The 20,952-nt window shown below is 40.1% G+C and overlaps 2 protein-coding genes across 2 annotated transcripts in view; one reads left to right on the top strand and one right to left on the bottom strand.

The window, feature by feature from the left end:
- The first annotated feature begins 520 nt into the window (after nucleotides 1-520).
- Nucleotides 521-20,952, top strand: part of AOPEP (aminopeptidase O (putative)) — a 333,459-nt gene continuing 313,027 nt past the window's right edge. The window contains exon 1 of the mRNA XM_029919478.1: nucleotides 521-589. The gene's annotated coding sequence lies outside the window, so the exon portion shown is untranslated. The remainder of the gene's footprint in view (nucleotides 590-20,952) is intronic.
- Nucleotides 6,347-20,232, bottom strand: LOC115275752 (SERTA domain-containing protein 3-like). Its single transcript, XM_029919479.1, has 2 exons — nucleotides 20,126-20,232; nucleotides 6,347-6,801 (listed from the first exon to the last, which is right to left on the bottom strand). Exons 1-2 carry the CDS (start codon nucleotides 20,187-20,189, stop codon nucleotides 6,563-6,565), a joined length of 303 nt encoding a protein of 100 aa, XP_029775339.1. The 5' UTR covers nucleotides 20,190-20,232; the 3' UTR covers nucleotides 6,347-6,562.

Below are 20,952 nucleotides of genomic sequence, written 5' to 3'. Positions count from 1 at the left end.
AATGGGGCACCCTCTACCCTTTAGTTTCTGCGGCAACCTTTTCCCTTCACACACTTCTGATCTCTAAGAATGAATGTAGAGTTGTTGAGTTATTCAATGTTTACTTTCTCAACTAGAAAGTAATCTCCACAAGAAGGTAACTGTTTTGTGCACTGCTGTACCCCAGAGTCCGTAACACTGCTTGCCGGGCACATAATTGGATTTTAATAAATTGTGGTGGAGTGAATATGTACACTACAGTTATATGTACCAGAGGCAGAATAAAATAAGGAAAAAAGTGCACTATTGTAATTCAGGAACTTTTATTTTCTTAAATACCCGTAAGACTTTGAAATTATAAATAATCGAGAAACACTAGAAACTGCACACTCCACAAACCCAACCACACCTTCCCAGCCAGCCCACGCTCGCCACCGCTCCGCGCTTGCGCAGACCTCCCCTCAGAGGCTCCGCCCAGTCTTCCCGAAAGGTGGGCTTGTCTGGTGGTGGCCGGGGCGCGCATGGATGACGTCACTGGACGCGGCCCGGGTAGCCCGTGGTAACCCGGAGTCTGCGGAAGTGGAGATCGGTGGGCTGGCGACAGAGACAGGTAACCTGTACGCTCCCAGTTGGGTCCTTGCCATCCTCTCCTCCCGAGCCGCGATTTCAGCGCGGACAGCAGCAGCCTGTTCTAAAGGCGACCGGGAACCCTCCTCAGTCCTCTTCTTCTGTCGGTGGGGTCCCTATCCCCTCTCAGTCTTCTCAGACTTCTGAGGCTGAACCCGTCCTGGGACTTGGGCTGAACTGCCACTTTTCTCCCGCCTCAGCTCTTGAGGTGGAGACGGGCGCTGACTCTCCTCTCCCCATTGGTACAGACCCTTCTTCAGCCTGCATTTGTCTCCTTTTCCTTCCAGGCCCACTTCACCCGCCCTCCTCCGCTCCTAGCTCCACAAGACTCATCTCCAGTCGTGTTTAAGGAGACAAAAACAGTTTACAGGTCTCTTAATTTCCACTTGCCATGAAACCCACCCACCTTCCCTGCCCCCCAACCCTGTACCACCCCCAACACCTACCCCAGGGATCCTTACTGAGATCACCAATCTTTGAATTTTGGCATCCCTTGCCAGAGAGCATTCGTTCTAACAGAGTTTTGCTCCTTAACGCATGTATTTGTTGAATAAGGGAGTAGCGAAGGAATGTGAAAATCTGTTGTGATAATAAGTGATCCACATGGGATCCAACCAACTGTTGAGATGGATGGAACAGTTATAGCATGTCATTAAAGTGTTCCTTGATACTGGCTTTCTTTTTGGTTTTCAAGCAGTGGTGACAAGTACCTTTGCAAAATTAGCCAGCAAAGTTCAGTATCAGAACTCCACTAGGAATGTGTAGACAGCAAAAAAACAAGAAAATTAATATTGTTGATAAGAAATACTGGTTGTGACAAAACCAACCAGAATAGATATGGGAGGAAAGGCCTGATTCTGAAATCTTTGATCTGCTGATTGTTTGGTATTAAGTATGTTCCATTTTTGAATGGAACATATCTTCATATAATTTTGAGAAGCCTGCCAATGACTTGCTAATTGGTAAGATTAGATTCTTGTAATATTAGGGAGACAAAGTAGAATGAGGTATAGATAGAATAATAATAGGCACTCATTATTTACCAGCCACGGTATCTTAGGGACTTCATTTGACACTTTGCATATGTTTTCTTCTTAGTTCACATAACAACCTTGTGAGTTAGGAATTATCATCCTCAGTTTACAGAGAAGGAAACAGGCTCAGGTATGTAAGGTTAACTTGCTAAAAACTCTAACTAAATGGTGGAGCCAGGCTTTAAGTTCAGGTCTGTGTATGGCTTCAAAGCCTATACCTTTTTGTCTGTTTGTTTGTTTTTAAATGACTCTACTATAAATGATAAATTCCAGGCTTTTCATAGTAACACATAATTGTGTGAGTTTATTCATTCATCTATCTAAATGATTTGACACTTTGTAATATCTTTATTTTTAAGTTCTTATATACCTTGGATGAAAACGTCTGGAAGCTTAATTTATGATTCCCCCTAGACACGCACACACACTATCCTTAAGAATGAGATAAGGGGGAAGCAAGATTTCTCAGTACAACCTTTCTTCCTTCTTTTTAGATCCCTCATGGAATGTGTAATTCATGATTGTTGAAAGTTTTACCCCTTAATGAATTGAAAATCATATTGACTGTTTTGGATAGAAAAATTTTAAATGCCCTAAACAATTCCTTGCCTTCTTAAATACTAAGTATACTGACATATTTTAACCTTTTCTTAATGTCTCAACACAGTCATTTTATTTATTTATTTATTTATTTATTCTTTAATATTTATTTATTTCTGGGAGAGTGTAAGTGGGGGAAGGGCACAGAGAGGGGGACAGAGGATCTGAAGTGGGCTCTGCGCTAACAGCAGAGAGCCTAATGTGGGACTTGAACTAACAAACCGTGAGATCATGACCTGAGCTGAAGTCTGACATTCACCCAGGTGCCCCTTAAAACAGTCATTTTATTTTATTAAAAATTTTTTTAAAATTATGTTTTAATTTAATTAATTTATTTTTAATATAATTTATTGTCAAGTTGGCTAACATACAGTGTGTAAAGTGTGTTCTTGGTTTTTGGAGTAGATTCCTTGGTTCATCATTTACAGACAATACCCAGTGCTCATTTCAACAAGTGCCCTCTTACTATCCTGTGTTGTAATTTGGTAATTTCCTCAGAGAGTTTATGATATTTGACCACCCAAACTACTTTGCATTTGCAGTTTACCTATACTTTATGTATTCCATCCTCAGTGTCACCAAGAGATAGTAAACCATAGTAATTAAAAGCAGGGATGGGGTGGGGTGGAGTGGCACCATTAGGTTAAGCATCCAAGTCTTGATTTCAGCTCAGGTCATAACCTCATGGTTTGTGAGTTCAGGCCCCTGGTTGGGCTCTGCGCTGGCTGTGTGGTGCCTGCTTGGGATTTTTTTCTCCCTTTCTCCGTTTCCCCTTTTCCTGCTCGCTCTCTAGCTCGCTCGCTCTCTCTCTCTCTCTCTCTCTCTCTCTCTCAAAATAAACAAATAAACCTTAAAAAAAAATAAAAACAGCAAGGACTGGGGAACCACACTTCCATTAGTCAGTTCCTAGCTGTCACTTACTAGCAGCTCAGTGAGCCCAGACAAGGCAATTGACCTCTCTACACCTCGGTTTGTTCGTTGTAAAATGGGAATAATAAGAATACTTTTTATCAGAAGATGTTGTGAGGATAAAGTGAGCTAGTTTATATAAAGAGCTAGGAACAAATCAGGCATATTGGAAGAGTAAGTGTTTGCTAATATTATTACTTTGGTTTGGGCCTTAGGTTCTTTGAAAATTACATTTGCATTCTAAAAATTGTTATTCTTTAAATGATATTTGATATATGGTATTTATGAGTTTACTAGAGAATTAAATTATCCTAACTAGAGTGCCTTAAACTTAGCCATTCTGGGAAGATACTAATTTATTAAATTTACTTTCATTTTGTCTTTGAAATGCAATATGCCTTTTGGTTGTACTGTTTGGAGTGGAGACTTCAAATATTTCATGTTAGTATATGTATCAAAATAATAGACTTTTAATTGTTTTGAATTTGGGAGATATTTCAGTGGTTTAAATTATGGTTTATCCATATATAGAAACCCTCTCTACTTTTGAACTGAACACTGGTTGATTTACACATCCATTTTTTGTGCTCTGCACAGGTATGCTGTTGATTCTAGGTGTTGATAAACACCTCCTCATAAAACTACCATTATGCATTGGCCACATATAAAGATAGCTTCTCACTATAATTCTCTTTTTTCTCTCTTCAATGAGATAAAAAAAAAACGGACTGTAAGCAAAATGAAATAATGTTCCTTATTGAATTTGCAAAGCATGTATCCATTTCCAAGCATGTATTTTAAATCAAGTTCAAGCCAAGAGTTGATATTGACTCCTTTGGTATCCCTAGTTAGGAACTTGAGAATATGTGATCTACTTTTTAAATTTTAGTACCATTAAAGCTGGTACTCATGTTAAAACTTCCTGATGAAAATATAGGTTGTATTTTTTAAAGATTTTGATTGTGGTAAAATATTCATAACATAAAATTTACTATTTTAATCATGTAATTCATTGCATTAAGCACATTTGTAATATTGTTTAATTATCCACCATTACTACTTATATACTTTTTTCCAGACAGAAACTCTATATGCATTATAAAATGATTCCCTATTCCCTGCCTCTCCTCCCCCTGCTCCCGTTCTCCAGCCCCTGGTAACCTCTATTCTACTTTCTGTTTCTATGAATTTATCTATTCTAGGTGGAATCATACACTATCCTTTTGTATGTGGTTTATTTCACTTAGTATATTTTGAAGGTTCATCCATGTTGTAGTAGAGTTCATCCATGTGGTAGCATATGTAAGAATTTCATTCCTTCTTATTACTGAATAACGTTCCATTGTATGTATATAGCATATACTATACTTTTGTTGTAAATTTAATTGTGCTTTTATATACTTCTCATTCCATATAGTATGAATTTAATACTTGGTGATTTGATTTGTGAGTTTCTAGTTGATGGGAATGGAAATATTTGAAATAATGTGATTAAACAGTAAACAAAATACCTGGTAATAGTGTTAAACTGGAGCTTGAGCATGCATTATAGTGTTAGTTGTTTTTCTCCTCACTTAATATTTAGCCTAAATATAGTAAGGGAACTAATCATGATAACATTACCTAGTATTTCTGTAGTGTTTACGGCATGCCCAGCATTATTCCAAGCACTTTACCTGTGAAGTAGGTACTGTTACCACTCTCTTTTACAGATGAAGAAACCAGGCATGGAGAAATTAAATGAACTGAATTGTTAAAATTGCAAGGCTGGCAGGTGGTGAAATTGGGATTTGAACTCAGGCTGGGTGGCTCCAGAGTTGAGTTATCCTATGTTTTGTGTTGACACTTGGCTCAGTATCAATTTTGCAAGGTAAATTCTTTTGCCTGCCATATTCTTCATCTACTCTCTCTTATTATACCATTTTAAAAATAGAATATTACTTCTGAGCTTACTAGGTAACGGAAGAGCATCTGAACCCAAAGTGTCAAAAGGATGACAGGTGCTTCTCATTTCGTTGGGGTGATAACATTTGAATGGCATTCAAACTACATTTTCACAGCTTAGTTCATATTATCTTTCTCTGAGAGCCTATCTTTAAAAAAACAGATTCTGAAACGTTCTAAGATCTCATATTGCATATATATTGGTTGGCATTTGACTTTGGATGTCGCACAATTTCCGCACTCTTTTTCTGTGTGTAAAAAGAGCTTTTGTTTGTAATGCTGTTACTGTCGGAATGGTTTATGGCACGTTCATTTGGTGCTAACTCATTACTTTGCATTGTTTGATTCCTTAAGAAATTATCTTGAGATAGCATTTGTATATATATAATAAATATCATTATAATTTTTTCTTGGCTTTTCCCTTTGTTTACATTTTATGTCTTTGACACTTGCAATTGAAGGTTTAGGTTTTGAAGCTGATGGGAAGTGGGATATGCTTGATGGATTTTGGCAGCAAAGGAGAGACATATCGCCTATTTCATTCGCAGTAATAATGTTTTGCATATATAGCAAGTATGGTGCATATTTTGAGGTATGATCTATCTAAGTAATGCCTGGTAGAACTAGAACTATAGAATGAATGTTAAGGGTGCAAAAGGTCCTTAGATATTTCTCTCATACCCTTCATTCAGCAGTTGGGAATCTGAAGCCTGGGATGATGAAATGATTTGTCTGTATTCCAACAGTATTAGAATCCATTTTTTAAAAAAGAATTCCCATGTTCTGTTTTCTTTTGAAAACAATAAAAAACATTTTTCCCCTTCCAAAATACTTTTATTAAAAAAAAAAAAGTCATTACAAACAATCAAAAAACAAAAAAAAAAACCACCGCAAAACCTGCCTTTCTTTTAAATAATGTGGCATGGAGCGGTTTGGTTTCCACCCTGTTGCACGTGGTCCGGCCTGGATATGGATCAGGAGACTGCTGGGACTGGGGTCTTGCCAAAATGAGATGGGGTTCAACCCTGGGGGAGGAGGTCCCCCCTCCTGCTCCCTCCAGGTGCAAATGGCCAAGACTGAGTTCCCCTAGCAACCAGGCAGCACATCCTGGCCAGCATCGGACAGGCCCAGCTTTATCTTCTTTGATGCCCCAGTGGTCACCAGGGGAGTAGGAACTGAGAGAAAGTCCAAAGAAATGTGGGAAGTGGGAAGCCAGACGCCTGGAAACAGTCACATTAAGGCATTTGGAACAGATAAATTAATTCAGGAAGACCCACTTTCACAGACGGCTCCGGCAACCAGACACACACACACACATGCAAGACGGTTTGTGGAAACCTGAACTGGGAGGAAAGGAGGCCACGGTCACTGCTTAGAGCCCCCCCCCCCCCAAACACACACACACAGAGTTGCATCCAGGGATCCAGCCCACTGAGGCTGAAATGAGGAAAGAGCCCCCCCCCGAAGTGTTATGATCCCAGAATGATTTCCATAATGTGATCGAGTTCATTCCACTCCCAGGACCCTGGGGCACAGAAGCGGTTGTGAGGAGGCCCTGCTGGGGCCAGCGCAGGCTCCTTCTCCACCGCCGATGTGTCGATGTCCAGAAAGAAGTTATCCAGACCAGAGTCTCCCAGGTACTGGGAGCTCAGAGCTTCCAAGAAGACTAGATTGGGCTGACACAGCACTTGGTTCTGAGGGTTTTCATCTGAAAACAGATTTGAAAATATCACTGTATTTATGTAACATCCTTACTTGTAAGAGGGGACTCCCATTTTTTACTCATATGTACTTAATTATTCTTATAATATGTTCTAGGTGAGAGAGAATGACCTGAATTGGATAGGTTGCCAAGAGAATGAACTGATATGATGGATCCAGGAGATATTCAAGTTAAATCAGGAGGACTTTGGAATTGTTTATGTGTGGATGAGAGTAAAATCTGGGGCGCTTGGATAACAGTAGATGGTGGTGTCGTTCATTCACTAGGGGAACTTAAAGGAGATCAGGACTGGGTGTGTGGGGGTCAAAGTGAGTAGAGCATGGACATGGGAGAAAAACCAAAGCTAGAATTGGAGGGCACACCAGCATCTACCAAGGGGGAGAAGGAAGCATCAAATCAGTAGGAAGAGATGGAGGAGAGTGGTATCACAAATACCAAAAGGGGAGAGAAACTTAAGGAGGGGATGGTCATGTGTGTTAATGACCCAGAATTCAGGACTGGAAGAACCTACTGCAGTTGACGAATAGGAAGTCATTTGCCTCCGCTGTGGAATTTTTGTGGCATGGTAGGGTGTGAGCAGTGGACTGGAAGGGAGATGGAATAATGGGGATGGGGAGTCAAGACAGTCCTTTTTAGGAATTTGGCTATGAGGGGAGAGAGAGAAGAGTGGGAGGGAGTGTGGGAGTAAGGAAGGGTTTTTTTCATTTGTGGTTTTTTTCCCCCTTAAGAAGAGATTGGAACAATCACTTATTTCTGAGGTGTAAAAGGTGGAGAGAGAGGAAGAAGTTGAGAGAGAGGACTTAGGGGCTGGATGATTGATGAAGGAGGGCCCCAGAGAAGGCCAGTGAGAGAGGATGTCACAGGCAGTGATCAGGGAGTCCTAGGACAGGAGGGACACTTACTCCACCTTCCTGAGAGGGACGACTTGGGGAAGGGTGGGGATAAATGTGAATAAGTTTGTAGGACGGGGAGGGAATATGGGAAAATTCTTGTCTGATGATAGCAAACTTTCCTAACTGAAGCAGGTAAATTTGCTACTGAGTGCTGATTTGGTGGAGGATTGGGGGTAGAGGTAGAAGTTTAGAGTAGTCACTGAGGTGAAAGAACAGGAGTTGAGGGGGCAACAAAAGAGAGACATATGAAAGGTTGTCTGCCTGGTAATGCTGGGGGTCTTGCTGAGTTTGGAATCTGTGAATATGTAGCATTTGCCTTTTGCGTGGATGTGTGTTGTTTTTTAAATAATTTATTTCTTTAGCTTTGGTTGAGTTCAGTACACTGAGTTTAGAAGTAGAAAACTTAGGTGATTCAGTTGGTTGAAACATTTTATAGAATAGGTATCAGAAGGATGAAAGAGCAAGAGAATTGAGGTTAAAATGTTTTGAGAGTGATTGAAGAAATGAACCACATTATTTAAAGAAGGCCATAGAGCAGAAATGCTCAATTTCAGAAATGTTTGTAATTTTCTGTAGGGGCTGTTTTGTGCATGTTAGGATGCTTAGCATTCTGGGCCTCTACCTACTAGATGCGATCCCCTCCAGTTGTGAGCATCAAAAATGTCTCCCAACAGTGCCAAATGCCCTCTGAGGGCAAAATTGCTCCCCGATTGGAGCCTTTTTCCTAGAGCCAATGGGAGCAGATGCACTGAAGATAATGGAAAAGCTGAGGGACTGGAGTTTCAATATACTAAGAGTTGGTAAATAATTAAGAGAAAGAATAGGGAGAATAGGAAGCCATACTCTGATGTAAGATTATGGAAATGAAGTTTTAAATCGATGGAGCTGTTCCATGTAATGAAAATGTTAAGAATGGACCATTAGTTTGCTGAATGGAGTGAAGGCAAATGTTGTTGGCACTGAGTAGGTAATTTTGGGAGGGAGAGAAAATAGCGAGCCTATAGTTATAGAACAAGCTGGGAAAGCAGCCAGGGAACAACCAAAGTTTCTGAAATAAGACCAGAACTAAGACTTTCTGGATGTTTGTTTCCTTACTGTATCCATTAAGTGTTTCTCAGCTCTTTTTCTAATATTATCAATTTCCTGACCATGGACTGTCCTCCTGCATTGTTTTAAAAAATCACGGGGGGCGCCTTGATGGCTCAGTCTGTTAAGCATCCGACTTCAGTTCGTCATGATCTCATGGTTTGTGGGTTTGGGCCCTGCATTGGGCTCTGTGCTGAGAGCTCAAAACCTGGAGCCTGCATCAGATTCTGTGTTTCCTTCTTTCTCTGCCCTCCCCAGCTCATACTCTGTCTCTGTCTCTCAAAAATGAATAAGTGTAAAAAAAAAAAAGTATTTTAAAAAAGTCATGGAGTTTATTCAGCTTAGTTTTTGTATTATTTTTTTAGATGAGTTTTTTTTTATATTTTCTTGATTTGATTTTGTGATCTTTTACTTATAAGTATATTACTTTTCAAAAAGCCCTGGTTCTGTGCTTTGTGACCTAATTTCAGGGTATTTCTTTTGCATTTGGGCACCACATTATGAAGTTTGCTATCTTTGGCAGAAGTATCAACGTATTCTTGAATCTTATAACCTCTTAGAGATGTTCTTCTTTTCCCTTGCTTTCCCCCACCCCCATTGTTTTCTCTTTTGCTTTTTATTTAACCTTTGATTATATGTATATGTGGTGTTGACTGAGAAGTAATTAGAGTGGACTCAGTTAGCCAGACATATTCATAGAATATGCCTTTAGGTGCTTTTTCCCTATGTTCAATAAATCCATACCTCTAGTGGAACTTTTTTTTTAAACTTTATTTAATGAGCTTATCTTGCATTATTCATCAAGAAAGAGTGGGTGATAACTCCCACCTCTTTTACAAGGCATTAAAAAAAAATAAGAAACCTATCCACAGATATAAGCTGATGTAGGTTTTGTTATAATATCGCAAGTATTGTCATTGCAAGTTAGGAAGTAAGTAGGTGGCATTAAAAGCCTTGACATTTTTACTTGATTCTTATATGAATTAATTTTTGTGGATGCTAATGTATTTGATCTTGTATAATAAGTAGCTCTATCTAGGAATATCTTATGATGGCTAAATCCCCTCACGGTGATTAACTGATTTTTTATGATCTATGTCTATACTTAAATATGAGGATTTCCAAGAAAAAGGCCAATATGTTACTTCAATATGATTTCCAGTTTCTCTTGAGGACTTAATTTATTTTGGTATTTAGGATCTAGCACCTCATAAGAGAAATGAGTTATTCTCTTCAAACCACAAAAACGGACATTCATCCTAAGTACACAAGCATGTACACACAGAAACATAGTATCATAGAAGTTGCACTTTAAAAAGCAGCAGCATTACATCCCATCCGTCAGTGGCAGATGATACTTAACGATTTTTGTGCTCAGTCTGTAACCATGTTCAGTGTTAGACAAACAAAAGATTCTTTAGTGGTTGTATTCCACCACATGTATAACTTTGTTTTTTGTGACAGGGGGAGGTGCAGAGAGAGAGGGAGACTAGAATGTGAAGCAGGCTGCAGGCTCCGAGCGGTCAGCATAGAGCCTGACGTGGGGCTTGAACTCACAAACCGTAAGATCATGACCTGAGCTGAAGTCAGAAGCTCAACCAATTGAGCCACCCAGACACCCCCCACCCCCAAAGACTTTGTTGTTAATAATAAGTCATTTTGATTCTGAACATGGTTTATGACTTTTCTAATAGAGTGTTTTAGGTTCTGGAAATACCATTGTCATAGTATATGTTTTGTTTAGTCATTTTCTTACATGATTTAAGAAAGTCTTATTTTTCACACTCCTTGGTAAATTGTTAATGTTATGCAGTATTTGCAACATTTAACCAGTGTATGGCTAACATTTAAAAAATATCCTTCCCTTTTTGTATTGTTCTGTATCGTTCTCCAGGTTTACACTTTTTCCTTAAGCGTATATCGAAGTTTCAAAGAAAAATAAACCATTTTACCTTACTTTTAAATCTTCCTAATTAATTTTAATATGGTCCCAAATTACATATGTTCAGTTGTATACTCAAGTTGAAAAGATAATGGAGATCCTGGAAATCTTCTAAAGATATTGAAGCTATATCAAATGTGTTTTCTTATCTTTCTTCCAAATACATTTCAGTTTCTAGGAATTAGTTAAAATCTCTTTTCTTCGGAAGGATGAACTGCATACATGTTCAGTTCACCACTGAGATCCTGATCATCTCTAGGGGTATATTTTAAACCTTAGTGAGATGAATTTGAAAGCCATTTATAGAGAATGGGGCATCTATTTGTAGTGTGTAAATTGTGGACCTATATCTCAATGGAGAAATATATACTTATTCCCATGGAAGACCAGAATGTAAATATTGAGATCTGAATGCTGCTACTTCTGAAGAATCTAATTTTGCCTGATTTTTGCCTTTAGACACAGTACTCCTTTCCTTGTCCTTGGTTGTCTGTGGCGGTAGCCCTGTGACAATCACCAAATAAATCACTAAATGGAGGGAGCCTGTCTTGATTTCTGGCTAAAGGAAATGTAGTTTCCTAAGACAGGAACAGAGTGACTGCTTGCCCTTCTTACAGCTTTCCTGCAGTAGGAAGTGTGGTTTCCTAGAGAAGATGGAAAGTTTGTCCATGCAGGGTAGGAAGTGGGGTCTGACAGAGGCCAGGAATTCGGGGAGGGATGGGAAGGGCATTTATTCCTGCAGTTGCCAAGAAAGAAAAGCTTTTCACCCATACCACAAAGTTTGAATGATGACTTCTTAAAGATACTGAGCAGAGTCCTACACAAGAAGCTCTACAGAAAGTGGCTAGAGAATTTGCCAGGGGGAGCCATTTTTTAGCATCATTGAACTCCACAGTAAATCCTAAACAGTGTTATTGGGGAGAGAACAGTATTAGATTAAGCCAGTGGTTCTCAAAGTCTGGCTGCTAGACCAGCAGTGTCAATATGGAACTTATTAGAAATGCAAATTCTTGGAGCTCATTAGTTGGCATTTAATGAGATCTTATTATTTTTGTTTTTAAGTTTATTTATTTTGCGTGAGAGAGAGAGCACATGAGCAGGGCGGGGGCAGAGAGAGGGAGAGAGACATCCCAAGTAAGTTCTGTGCTGTCTGGGCAGAGCCTGACATGGGGCTTGACCTCACCAACTATGAGATCATGACCTGAGCTGAAATCAAGACTCAGATGCTTAATGGATTGAGCCACCCAGGCGCCCCTCACCAGATCATTCTTATGGATGTGATCCTCAGCCTATGCTTTGAGAAACACTTCGCTAGATCTCTGAGAAGAGCAGTAATGTATTGGATTATAATTTTATCCTTAAGGAGTTCTGAGATAAAGATGTGTGGGGGCTCCTGGGTGGCTCAGTCGGTTGAGTGTCTGGCTTTGGCTTAGGTCATGATCTCACGGTTTGTGGGTTCAAGTCCCGTGTTGAGCTCCTGGAGCCTGCTTCGTATTCTGTATCTCCCCTTCTCTCTGACCCTCCCCTGCTCACACTCTCTCTCTCTCTCTCTCAAAAATAAAACATTAGAAAACAATTTTTAAAAAAGATGTGTTCCTGAATTGCTGAAGATAGTCACAGATATGAATCTTAATTGCTAGTAATAAACCTGCCTGAACATTAATACTCACTGGGAAAGTGTATAGAGATTCTTGGGATAAAGTTCTAGAAATCATGAGTAGCCTACTTAGGTTAAAAATGCCCCCCAAAGGCCAGTTTGACAGTATTACATTATAACACAAAACCAGTCAGATTTAAAAATTTGTTGTTCTATAGTTCATGGTTTTTGAATAATCTGTAGGGAGCCTATGTTTATAGTTATGGGGCTATGTGTTAAAACTTCACACAGAAAAGGAATATATTTAATTGAGAATATACTGGAAAAGTACCTCTTTCCACAGTCTCTAAGCCATGTGTTAGAAGCCGAAAAGGGAACAAGAGTGTTAATGTGTCGATGTGCCAATAGGCTAATACCCTAAGTTCACTGTCAGGGGCAGGAGAAGACTTATCTAAAATGATACATGATTTTTTTTTTCTTGCACAGAATTATAAAAAAGTTGTTTTATCTAGCTACCAGAAAAATGATTCAAGAACAAGAATTGGAGCAGGAAGCATCTCTCTCTCTCTCTCTCTCTCTCTCTCTCTCTCTCTCACTCTCACTCTCACTCACACTCACCTGTTCCCCTTCCCTCTCCCAGTTCTCTTTGGAGGGAGCCTCAGTTACTGTCTTTCCCTATGCCTTACTACCCAGGATTCAATTAGGGCTTCTTGAAATGAATAAGAATAAAGGCAGTGACACGTAATTGTGTCACCTATGTAGAATAGATAGCTACAAAAAGAGGTAGTCCTCTTTGCTGTGGGAAAAGGAAGTAAAAAAAAAAAGTGATTAAATATTCCAGTGTCTTCAGGGTGTTTTTTTTGAGATGTGTGTGGGGCATTGTATAATGATGTCCCCCATCAGGAATGGGGGTAAGCTTCTTTTAGGAAGCTGTTTCAAACCACCCACGGTACTAATATTTCAAAATAAAATTGAACCCATATTTCTTTTAGATGGAAGGAACAGGGCTGGTAGAGCCCAGACTCTTTCTTTGCCCTAAAGGACTACTTTAGGAGTGCGCCCTTCTGCAGGCTTTCAGTACTGGTGTTGGCAGGAAGGAAGCAGGGTGAATAAAAAGCCCTGCCCACCTGTCCGTTAGGCATTCAGTCTTCTGCCAAGTTCAGCTCTGTTTGACAAGCAGAGCATGGCTGTAGGAAGAATCCAAGAACTTGTAGAGAGGACCTAGCTAGCATCCTTGTTCTTTCAGCTGCTTCCCTCATGGAGGCCTGTTGCCTGCCATTTTCCTCTTCCATCCGCTCCAGTGTTACTCTCAAATACGTTTTCTTAGCTGAATGCCAGCCGCGTGGCTCCCACTGATAATGTGCTTTCATAGAGGACAGTCCAAATTTAGGACTGTAAAGTGCTGCTGTAAAGTGGCTTTCTGAACATTCTGATTTCCTTATCGCTTTCTAAAGTGTAGAGACAGGTATGTTATTAGGCTCAGCTGATTTTTTTGTAACCAGTATTTTCTTGATTTGTGTGCAAGATGATTTAAAATGGTACATGGATAAGCATCTTTTGAATTTTAATAGTTATATGTCGATTTTAATATATGGTAGAAAATGTAAGTTAGCCAATCGAACCCTAGATTTCATGGATATTATAAAAGTTGAGTCAGTGGTAAAGTGGGTTGAAGAAAAAGTATTTAATAAGTAATAAGGTGATCTGAGGACAGCAAAAATACTGAAGGTGGTACATACATGACTAAAGTTTGGGAGATACTCAGGGCTTACGCTTTTTGAAATAGTCTTTAAAATAATTTACAAAATAAATTCTGAGATTGAAATGCCCATGCCATGTGGGAAGACATGCACTGGGTGTAGCATAGATATTTAACTACAAGTTCCTATTCAAGTCAACATGCATCTTTTTTTTTTTTTTTTTTTTTTTTTTGAGAGACAGAGACAGCACGAGCAGGGGAGGGACAGAGAGAGAGGGAGACACAGAATCTGAAGTAGGCTCCAGGCTCTGAGCTGTCAACACAGAGCCTGACACGGGGCTCAAACCCATGAATTGTGAGATCATGACCTGAACTGAAACTGGACGCTTAACCGACTGAGCCACCCAGGCGCCCCTACATGCATCTCTTTTAAATGGCCCTTTAAAAACGTGAAGCTTATACTAATCCTTGCTAATTGATATGGTTTTACTGAGTCTCTTCTAAATTATGTAAGATATTCTAATTTCTATAGGACATGGGTAAGAAAACCTCTGTAAGACTTTGTTTAAACAGTTTGCTGTTTGTGTGTGTGTGTGTGTGTGTGTGTGTGTGTGTGTGTGTGCCACTTTTAAAAATAATAGCTTTGGGGCACCTAGCTGGCTCAACCGGTAGAGCATGCAACTCTTGATCTCTGGGTCATGAGTTTCAAACCCTACATTGGGTGTAGAGCTTACTTAAAAAAAAAAAAAAAGCTTTATTGAGCCATAAAATTTAGGCTTTAAAACTGTATAATTCAGTGGCTTTTGGTATATTCACAGAGTTGTGCAGTCATCTCCCCTAATTTTCAGGTGTTATCATCACTCCAAAAGATATTTTGGACTCCTAAGCAATATTTTAAAATACCTGAGCTCTTTGGGGTCCTGGGGTTGCTCAGTTGGTTAAGCGTCTGACTCTTGATCTTGGCCCCAGTCATGATATCCCAGTTCATGGGTTCGAGCCCCATATTGGGCTCCCTGCTGACAGTGCAATGCCTACTTGGAATTCTCTCTCCTCTCCTTCTCTGCCCCTATCCTGCTCTCACTGTCTCTTGAAATAAACAAACTTTTAAAAAGTTAAAAGAAGAAAAAGTAAAATACCTGGGATCTTTGAAATAGCTATTGGATGACTCTGTAGGTGTGTTGTAGAGGAGCCTCATGCAGTGATTGGGAACTGGATTGAGTCCCTTGTTATCATGGATTCAGAGAGTCTGTATCTGTCATCTCTTTTTGCTGGTAGAATGTATTTTCCTATGAGCCTGAGCAGTGATTTTTTTTCTCCAAGGCAGAATGTTCATTAGTAAAGAAACTATTTTCGCAATACCTCTTTCAGACTGTTTCCAAAAAAGCTTCTACTTAAAAATAATGTTTTTCCACAATTCTAGAAGAGGAAATCTTACAGAAAATGATATTTTTGTCTCTATTTTCTTTTCCGATTTCTTTATTTTTACCCTACTGAACTCTGTAACCCAGCTCTATTAATCTAGCTCTTGTTTCCAGTATATGAATATAGACAGTAATAAATTATATTAATTCTCTTAATAGAGTTTGAAAAGTTTTGTTAACTTTTATCCTAGCACAAAAATCCCTGGGTGGTCTGATAAAATCTTCATCTTTATTAAATATTAAGCCAGTTTTTTTTTTGAGAGAAAGAGGGTGCAGGTGAGTGAGGGGCAGAGAAAGAGAGGGGGAGAGAGAGTATCCACGAGAGGCAGAGAGGGAAAGAAAGAAGCAGGACTCGAGATCACCCAATGTGGGGCTCAAGCTCACAAACTGTGAGGTAATGACCTGAGCCAAAGTATGATGCTTAGCCGACTGAGCTACACAGGTGCCCCTCTTTTTATCTTTAAAGGCTGATTAACTGAATGATATATCCAAAAATGTTCAATAGTTATTTATCTTGGGCCTGTAATGTTCCACTTCATGGAATAATAGCTCTTCCTTTTGCTTCTGCTGAAGTCCTACCTAATTTCAACCATTGTACTCAAATTCTGCAGTGAGGACAGCCAGTGAATTTGAGTGTGACCTGGGATTATGAAGGTTTTAGAACCATTGTTGTGTGAGTATCAGTTGAAAGCACTGAGCTTGGAAGAGATCAGGCAGTGTCATGAGGGCTCTCCCAGCTATTCAGAGCTTGTCTTGTTCTGGAGAGTGGGGGAGGTGGGGAGTTGGCACGAAAGAAGCATATGTCATGTCAACATGGCTGGTACTTCTGCTAGCTGAGGATGCTTAAAACATGAGTTTGTGTTCTGGTGTTCTAATTTCCATCCTTAAATACCTTTCTACCACCTGCCAGTTCCTAGAATATTTTGTCCAGTGTCTGATAGTAAGAATGGTTTCTGGGCAGTATTTTGGCGATTCAAGGATATAGGGAATGTCACATTATTACATGAATGCATGGGGAAGTGTTCCATTTTTGGGGCAGGGGTTGGTGGGTGGCTGGAAGGGAGCCTGACAATTAAGGAAATGAGAGGTTAGTTGGCTAGGATAAGACTGAAAAAATAGGTTGGTAAGAGTTTTGGATGCCAAGGAGTTTGCATTTTTCTTTAATAGAAAATCATTTGAGGTGGGTTTTTTTTGTTTTTTTTTGTTTTTTTTTTTTTAGTAGAGACAGGACATTAAATTCATGCTTCAGGAATCAGTTGTGGTAAGTATGGTTTTGGAGAGAGGAGAGGCTTGGTATAGAGTGTGTAAGTCAGAATAGGTTAGGTTAGCATACTAACAAATAACTCTAAAATATTTGTGGTTTTAAAAAGGTAAAAGATATGTTTCCTGCTAATGCTGCATGTCTATCACAGCCCAACTGGGGGCTCTGCTTATTGTCATTCAGAGATGCCCTGGCTGACAGAATAGCCACCTAGCCACCATCTCATATTTTGTTTGCCCATAGAGAGAGAAGAGAGCATTCTCTCTATGTTAGTCATGTACTAACAATTGAATATTAGGCCTGGAAATGACACTTAAGCTTCCATTTATAACTTATTGGCTAGAACTAGTCAGGTGGCAGTCACACACTTCCAGAAGTTGCTGTCCTTCTATGTATGAGGATTAGGGACTGGGGAAGAAGAACTGGAAATATTTGTAAATAGCACTAATGACTGCTCACCACCCAGGGAGACTCATTTACAGGGTTGTTGTATAATAGTTCAAGTATGTGACCTTAATGTATAGATGAGATTTGTTGCAGGCAATGTGGAGATATGAAGAGCTGGATGAGAAAGAATTTTAAAGAGTAGAATTTAAAGGTCAACAATTAGTTGGGTAGAGTTAAAAAGGAGGGAGGAGTCGAAATGAGGCAGAACTTTTAGACCCAGTGGAAGGTAATGCTGCCATAGCAGACAGAAGTGTGGAAGTTGGGGTGTGTTAGGCAGTGGTAGGAGCCCAGTCCGTGCCCCCAGGCCTCTGGAGCGGTGCTCCTTGAGGAGTAGTCTGCCAGCCAGTGCTCGAATAGAGAGTAATCATTTAAAAACTATGATAGTAGGGCACCTGGGTGGCTCAGTCAGTTGACCATCCACACTTTTTTTTTTTTGCATTTAAAAAAATTTTTAATGTTTATTATTTTTTTGAGAGATAGAGACAGAGAGTGAGCAGAGGAGGGGCAGGAGAGAGGGGAGACACAGAATGTGAAGCAGGCTCCAGGCTCTGAGGTGTTCAGCACAGAGCCCAACATGGGGCTCAAACTCATGAACTGCAAGATCATGACCTGAGCTGAAGTCAGACGCTTAGCCAATTGAGCCACCCAGATGCCCCTAAAGCCCACTTTTTAAACTGATGTATTCATCTTATATGGATACCCTAGAAATTTTATTTTATTCTTTTTAATTTTTTTAATGTTTTTTATTTATTTTTGAGAGACAGAGAGAGACAGCGTAAGCAGGGGAGGGTCAGAGAGAGAGGGAGACACAGAATCTGAAGCAGGCTCCAGGCTCTGAGCCAGCTGTCACCATAGAGCCCGACGCGGGGCTCGAACCCACGAACTGCAAGATCATGACCTAAGCTGAAGCCGGACGCTTAACCGACGGAGCCACCCAGGGGCCCCAAGATACTCTAGAAACTTTAAAATATTAAACAGAGTTTCATCCCAGCTGTGTACACTAAATATACCGGTGTATAAAAGTAGTGTTAACACTTGTAACACTATGTATGAAGCTTGTCTACAAAGCAAGAGCATCCACACTCTTGATTTCAGCTCAGGTCATGACTTCATGGTCCTGAGATTGAGCCTCATGTCAGCACGGAGCCTGCTTGGGTTTCTCTCTCTCCTTCTCTCTCTGCCCTTCCCCTTCTAGTTCTCTCTCTCTCAATAAACAAACATTTAAAAAAAAACTATTATAGTAATTGTTTTCTTCTTTTCCACGTTATAGTTTATTCTGGTTGTGCTTATGTTAAATCTAATGATAAAATAATCGAGACCTGTGTTTTGCAGGGTTTTTTTTTTCTTCCTTTTGTGATTTGTTTTTAATATGTTTTACAAAAGTGTTGACTTGTGATGGGAAAAAATAACTAGCCCTTTACCACAGATAGTTTGAGAAGCATTGCTTTGAAGATAAATGACAGGGTTTTAAAGTCAGAGCTGGGGGTAAGGAGCTGAGCCCTTTCCATAAGGAGATTAGTTGACTACATAGGGAGATGCGAGCAAGAGACAGAGTCCAGAATGAGAAGAGGGCCCGGGACTGTGAGCCCTGGGGGACATCCGATGACTGGGGTCGGGATGTAAGAGGGGGTGTGGACAGTACAGTCTCCTAGGAATCATTGGAGGTGATGGGAGATGAGTAGTGACAGATGCCACAGTGAGTCAAGGAAAAGGACTGAGGTCAAGCTAGATTTGGCAAGAAGAAAGTCCCTGTGAATGTTTAAAAATAAGCTTTTAGTAAAGTGGTATGGTCAGATACCAGATTTCAACAGTTGTGAGAAATGTGTGATCATAAAACAGAAGAGGGTAGGGATTATTGGCTGGGAAAAGTTTGGTAGTAAGAAAGAGGTAAAAGCTTGAATGGTAGCTGTTGGGCCAAGTAAAGAAAAGCACATTTTGCTTTTTTGTTTTGTTTTTGTTCTTTGTTTTCTGTAGGAGAACCTGAGCAGCTTTAAAGGCTCCTATCACCTGGGAGGTGGGAGAATAGATGTGGGAAAGTAGTTATGGGAAGGAAGGAGGCAGTGGCAGTGTTCATGGCAGAAGCGGGAGTGGAGAGCAGAGGAGTGGCGAGCAGAGGAGTGAGCCTGGGGGTGGGAGCAGGTGCTGCCTGAAGAGGAATGGAGTAACTGCTGGTGGGTGGCAAACCGAGGGTGGTTAGCAGGGGAAATGGAAGGGAACTTGCAAATCTCTGCGGCTTCAAAGCCAGAAAATGCATAGTTACTGGGATGAAACATTGATGTGGTCTGAGTTCAGTGAGCAGGGACTCAGAAGCCCTGGTGAGAGCATTGGTGAAATGGCTTGAAACAGCTTGGGTCCAGCCTGGGAAATTCAGCTTTATGCGCCAATCACCGCTTAGTAAATATGAGGACTGACTGACAGAGTACTAGGGAGATGGGGGGTGGGTGTCATATAATCGCCATCATGGTTAAAAGAAGAATAAAAATATGGTAAAAAATGGACTTAACATGAAATTATTTAATTAAACATCTGATATTTTAGAAACACAATTATTATTCATTAAAACTATGAAAAAATACACGTATGTTTTAGGTGCTCTAAACATTATAATATTTGAAATGTACCTCAAAACCTCCTACCTGTCAAAATCATCTGTTAACTAACTTCTCATTTTCATAGAGTTCTCTCTTCTTTTAAGTATTAGAATCGGGGGCACCTGGGTGGCTCAGTTGGTTAAGTGTCTGTCTCTTGATTTTGGCTTGGGGATTCTTGCTCTCCCTCTCTGTTCCTCCCCTGCTTGTGCTCTTGCTCTCTAAAACAAACAAACAAACCCTAAAAAAAAAGTATTAGCATGGGACAACAGCTGGGCAGAGGTGCCGCGTCTGTTGTTTGTGCCCACGCCCCCTTCCCTGACCTAATTCTGCTCCCTTCACAGTCTTGCATCCAGCCCTCCGTTTTCCCCTCACCTTTGCTGTTGTCTGTGATGGGCTTCTGTTTGGTTTTCCCCATGACATTAACACACAGTGGCATGTCGTGGTTACTCTGTAGGATTCCCCGGCAGTAGAGGCCAAGAACATTCTGGAATCCTACCACTTGAGTTCAAATCTTGGTAATCTTGGACACTTAGCTTCTCCTCACATCATTTCCTCATCTGTAAGAGGAGATAGTAAGGATAAAAATGATTGCGAGGGATTAGGAGAGGGTCAGATAAATAGTAAGCACTCAATAAGCATCAATGATTTCTTCTTCTAAATAGATGATCTCTAACATGTTTTCATTGCTTTTTGCTAGTTTTAAGTTTTTCATAAAGGCACTTAAAAAAACTGACAAATCATGATCTTTGCCTCTGAGTAATGGAGAGTTGTCAGTATATGTTACTAGGTCTCATGCTGTCAGCAAGACGGCAAAGAGCAAGGGAAGAGGGAAGGATAAAGGGGTTCTGTGAGGACAAAGTCCACTTGTCTGGAGAGCTGTCCCCGAAACAATCCATGCTATGATTGATGAGTTCTTTGTGTGTTCTATTGACATGTCTAACACTTTTGACACAGAAAAATTGTTTTCTAGTTTTAAAGTTTAGATGTTTGTATGAAACCTTTATTGTTAGTGCCAGGAAACAGATCAGTGTTTGTAAAGACACATCTCCTAAGGAGCAATGAGATGTTGTTCAGCAGGTAGAAAAGAACCTTTCCAGTGCCTTTGCTGGTCAGTATGACGTCTTGAAAAGTGAAAATTTCTGTTTTCTGTAGTATAATGTGTTCTCCCAGGAATCCTTTTGCGATCACTCTGCTATAAT

This window comes from Suricata suricatta, chromosome 13, assembly GCF_006229205.1.
Source record: "Suricata suricatta isolate VVHF042 chromosome 13, meerkat_22Aug2017_6uvM2_HiC, whole genome shotgun sequence".
Taxonomy (NCBI): domain Eukaryota; kingdom Metazoa; phylum Chordata; class Mammalia; order Carnivora; family Herpestidae; genus Suricata; species Suricata suricatta.
The sequence above is the reverse complement of the archived record's forward strand: the minus strand, read 5'-3'. Positions and strand labels throughout refer to the sequence as shown.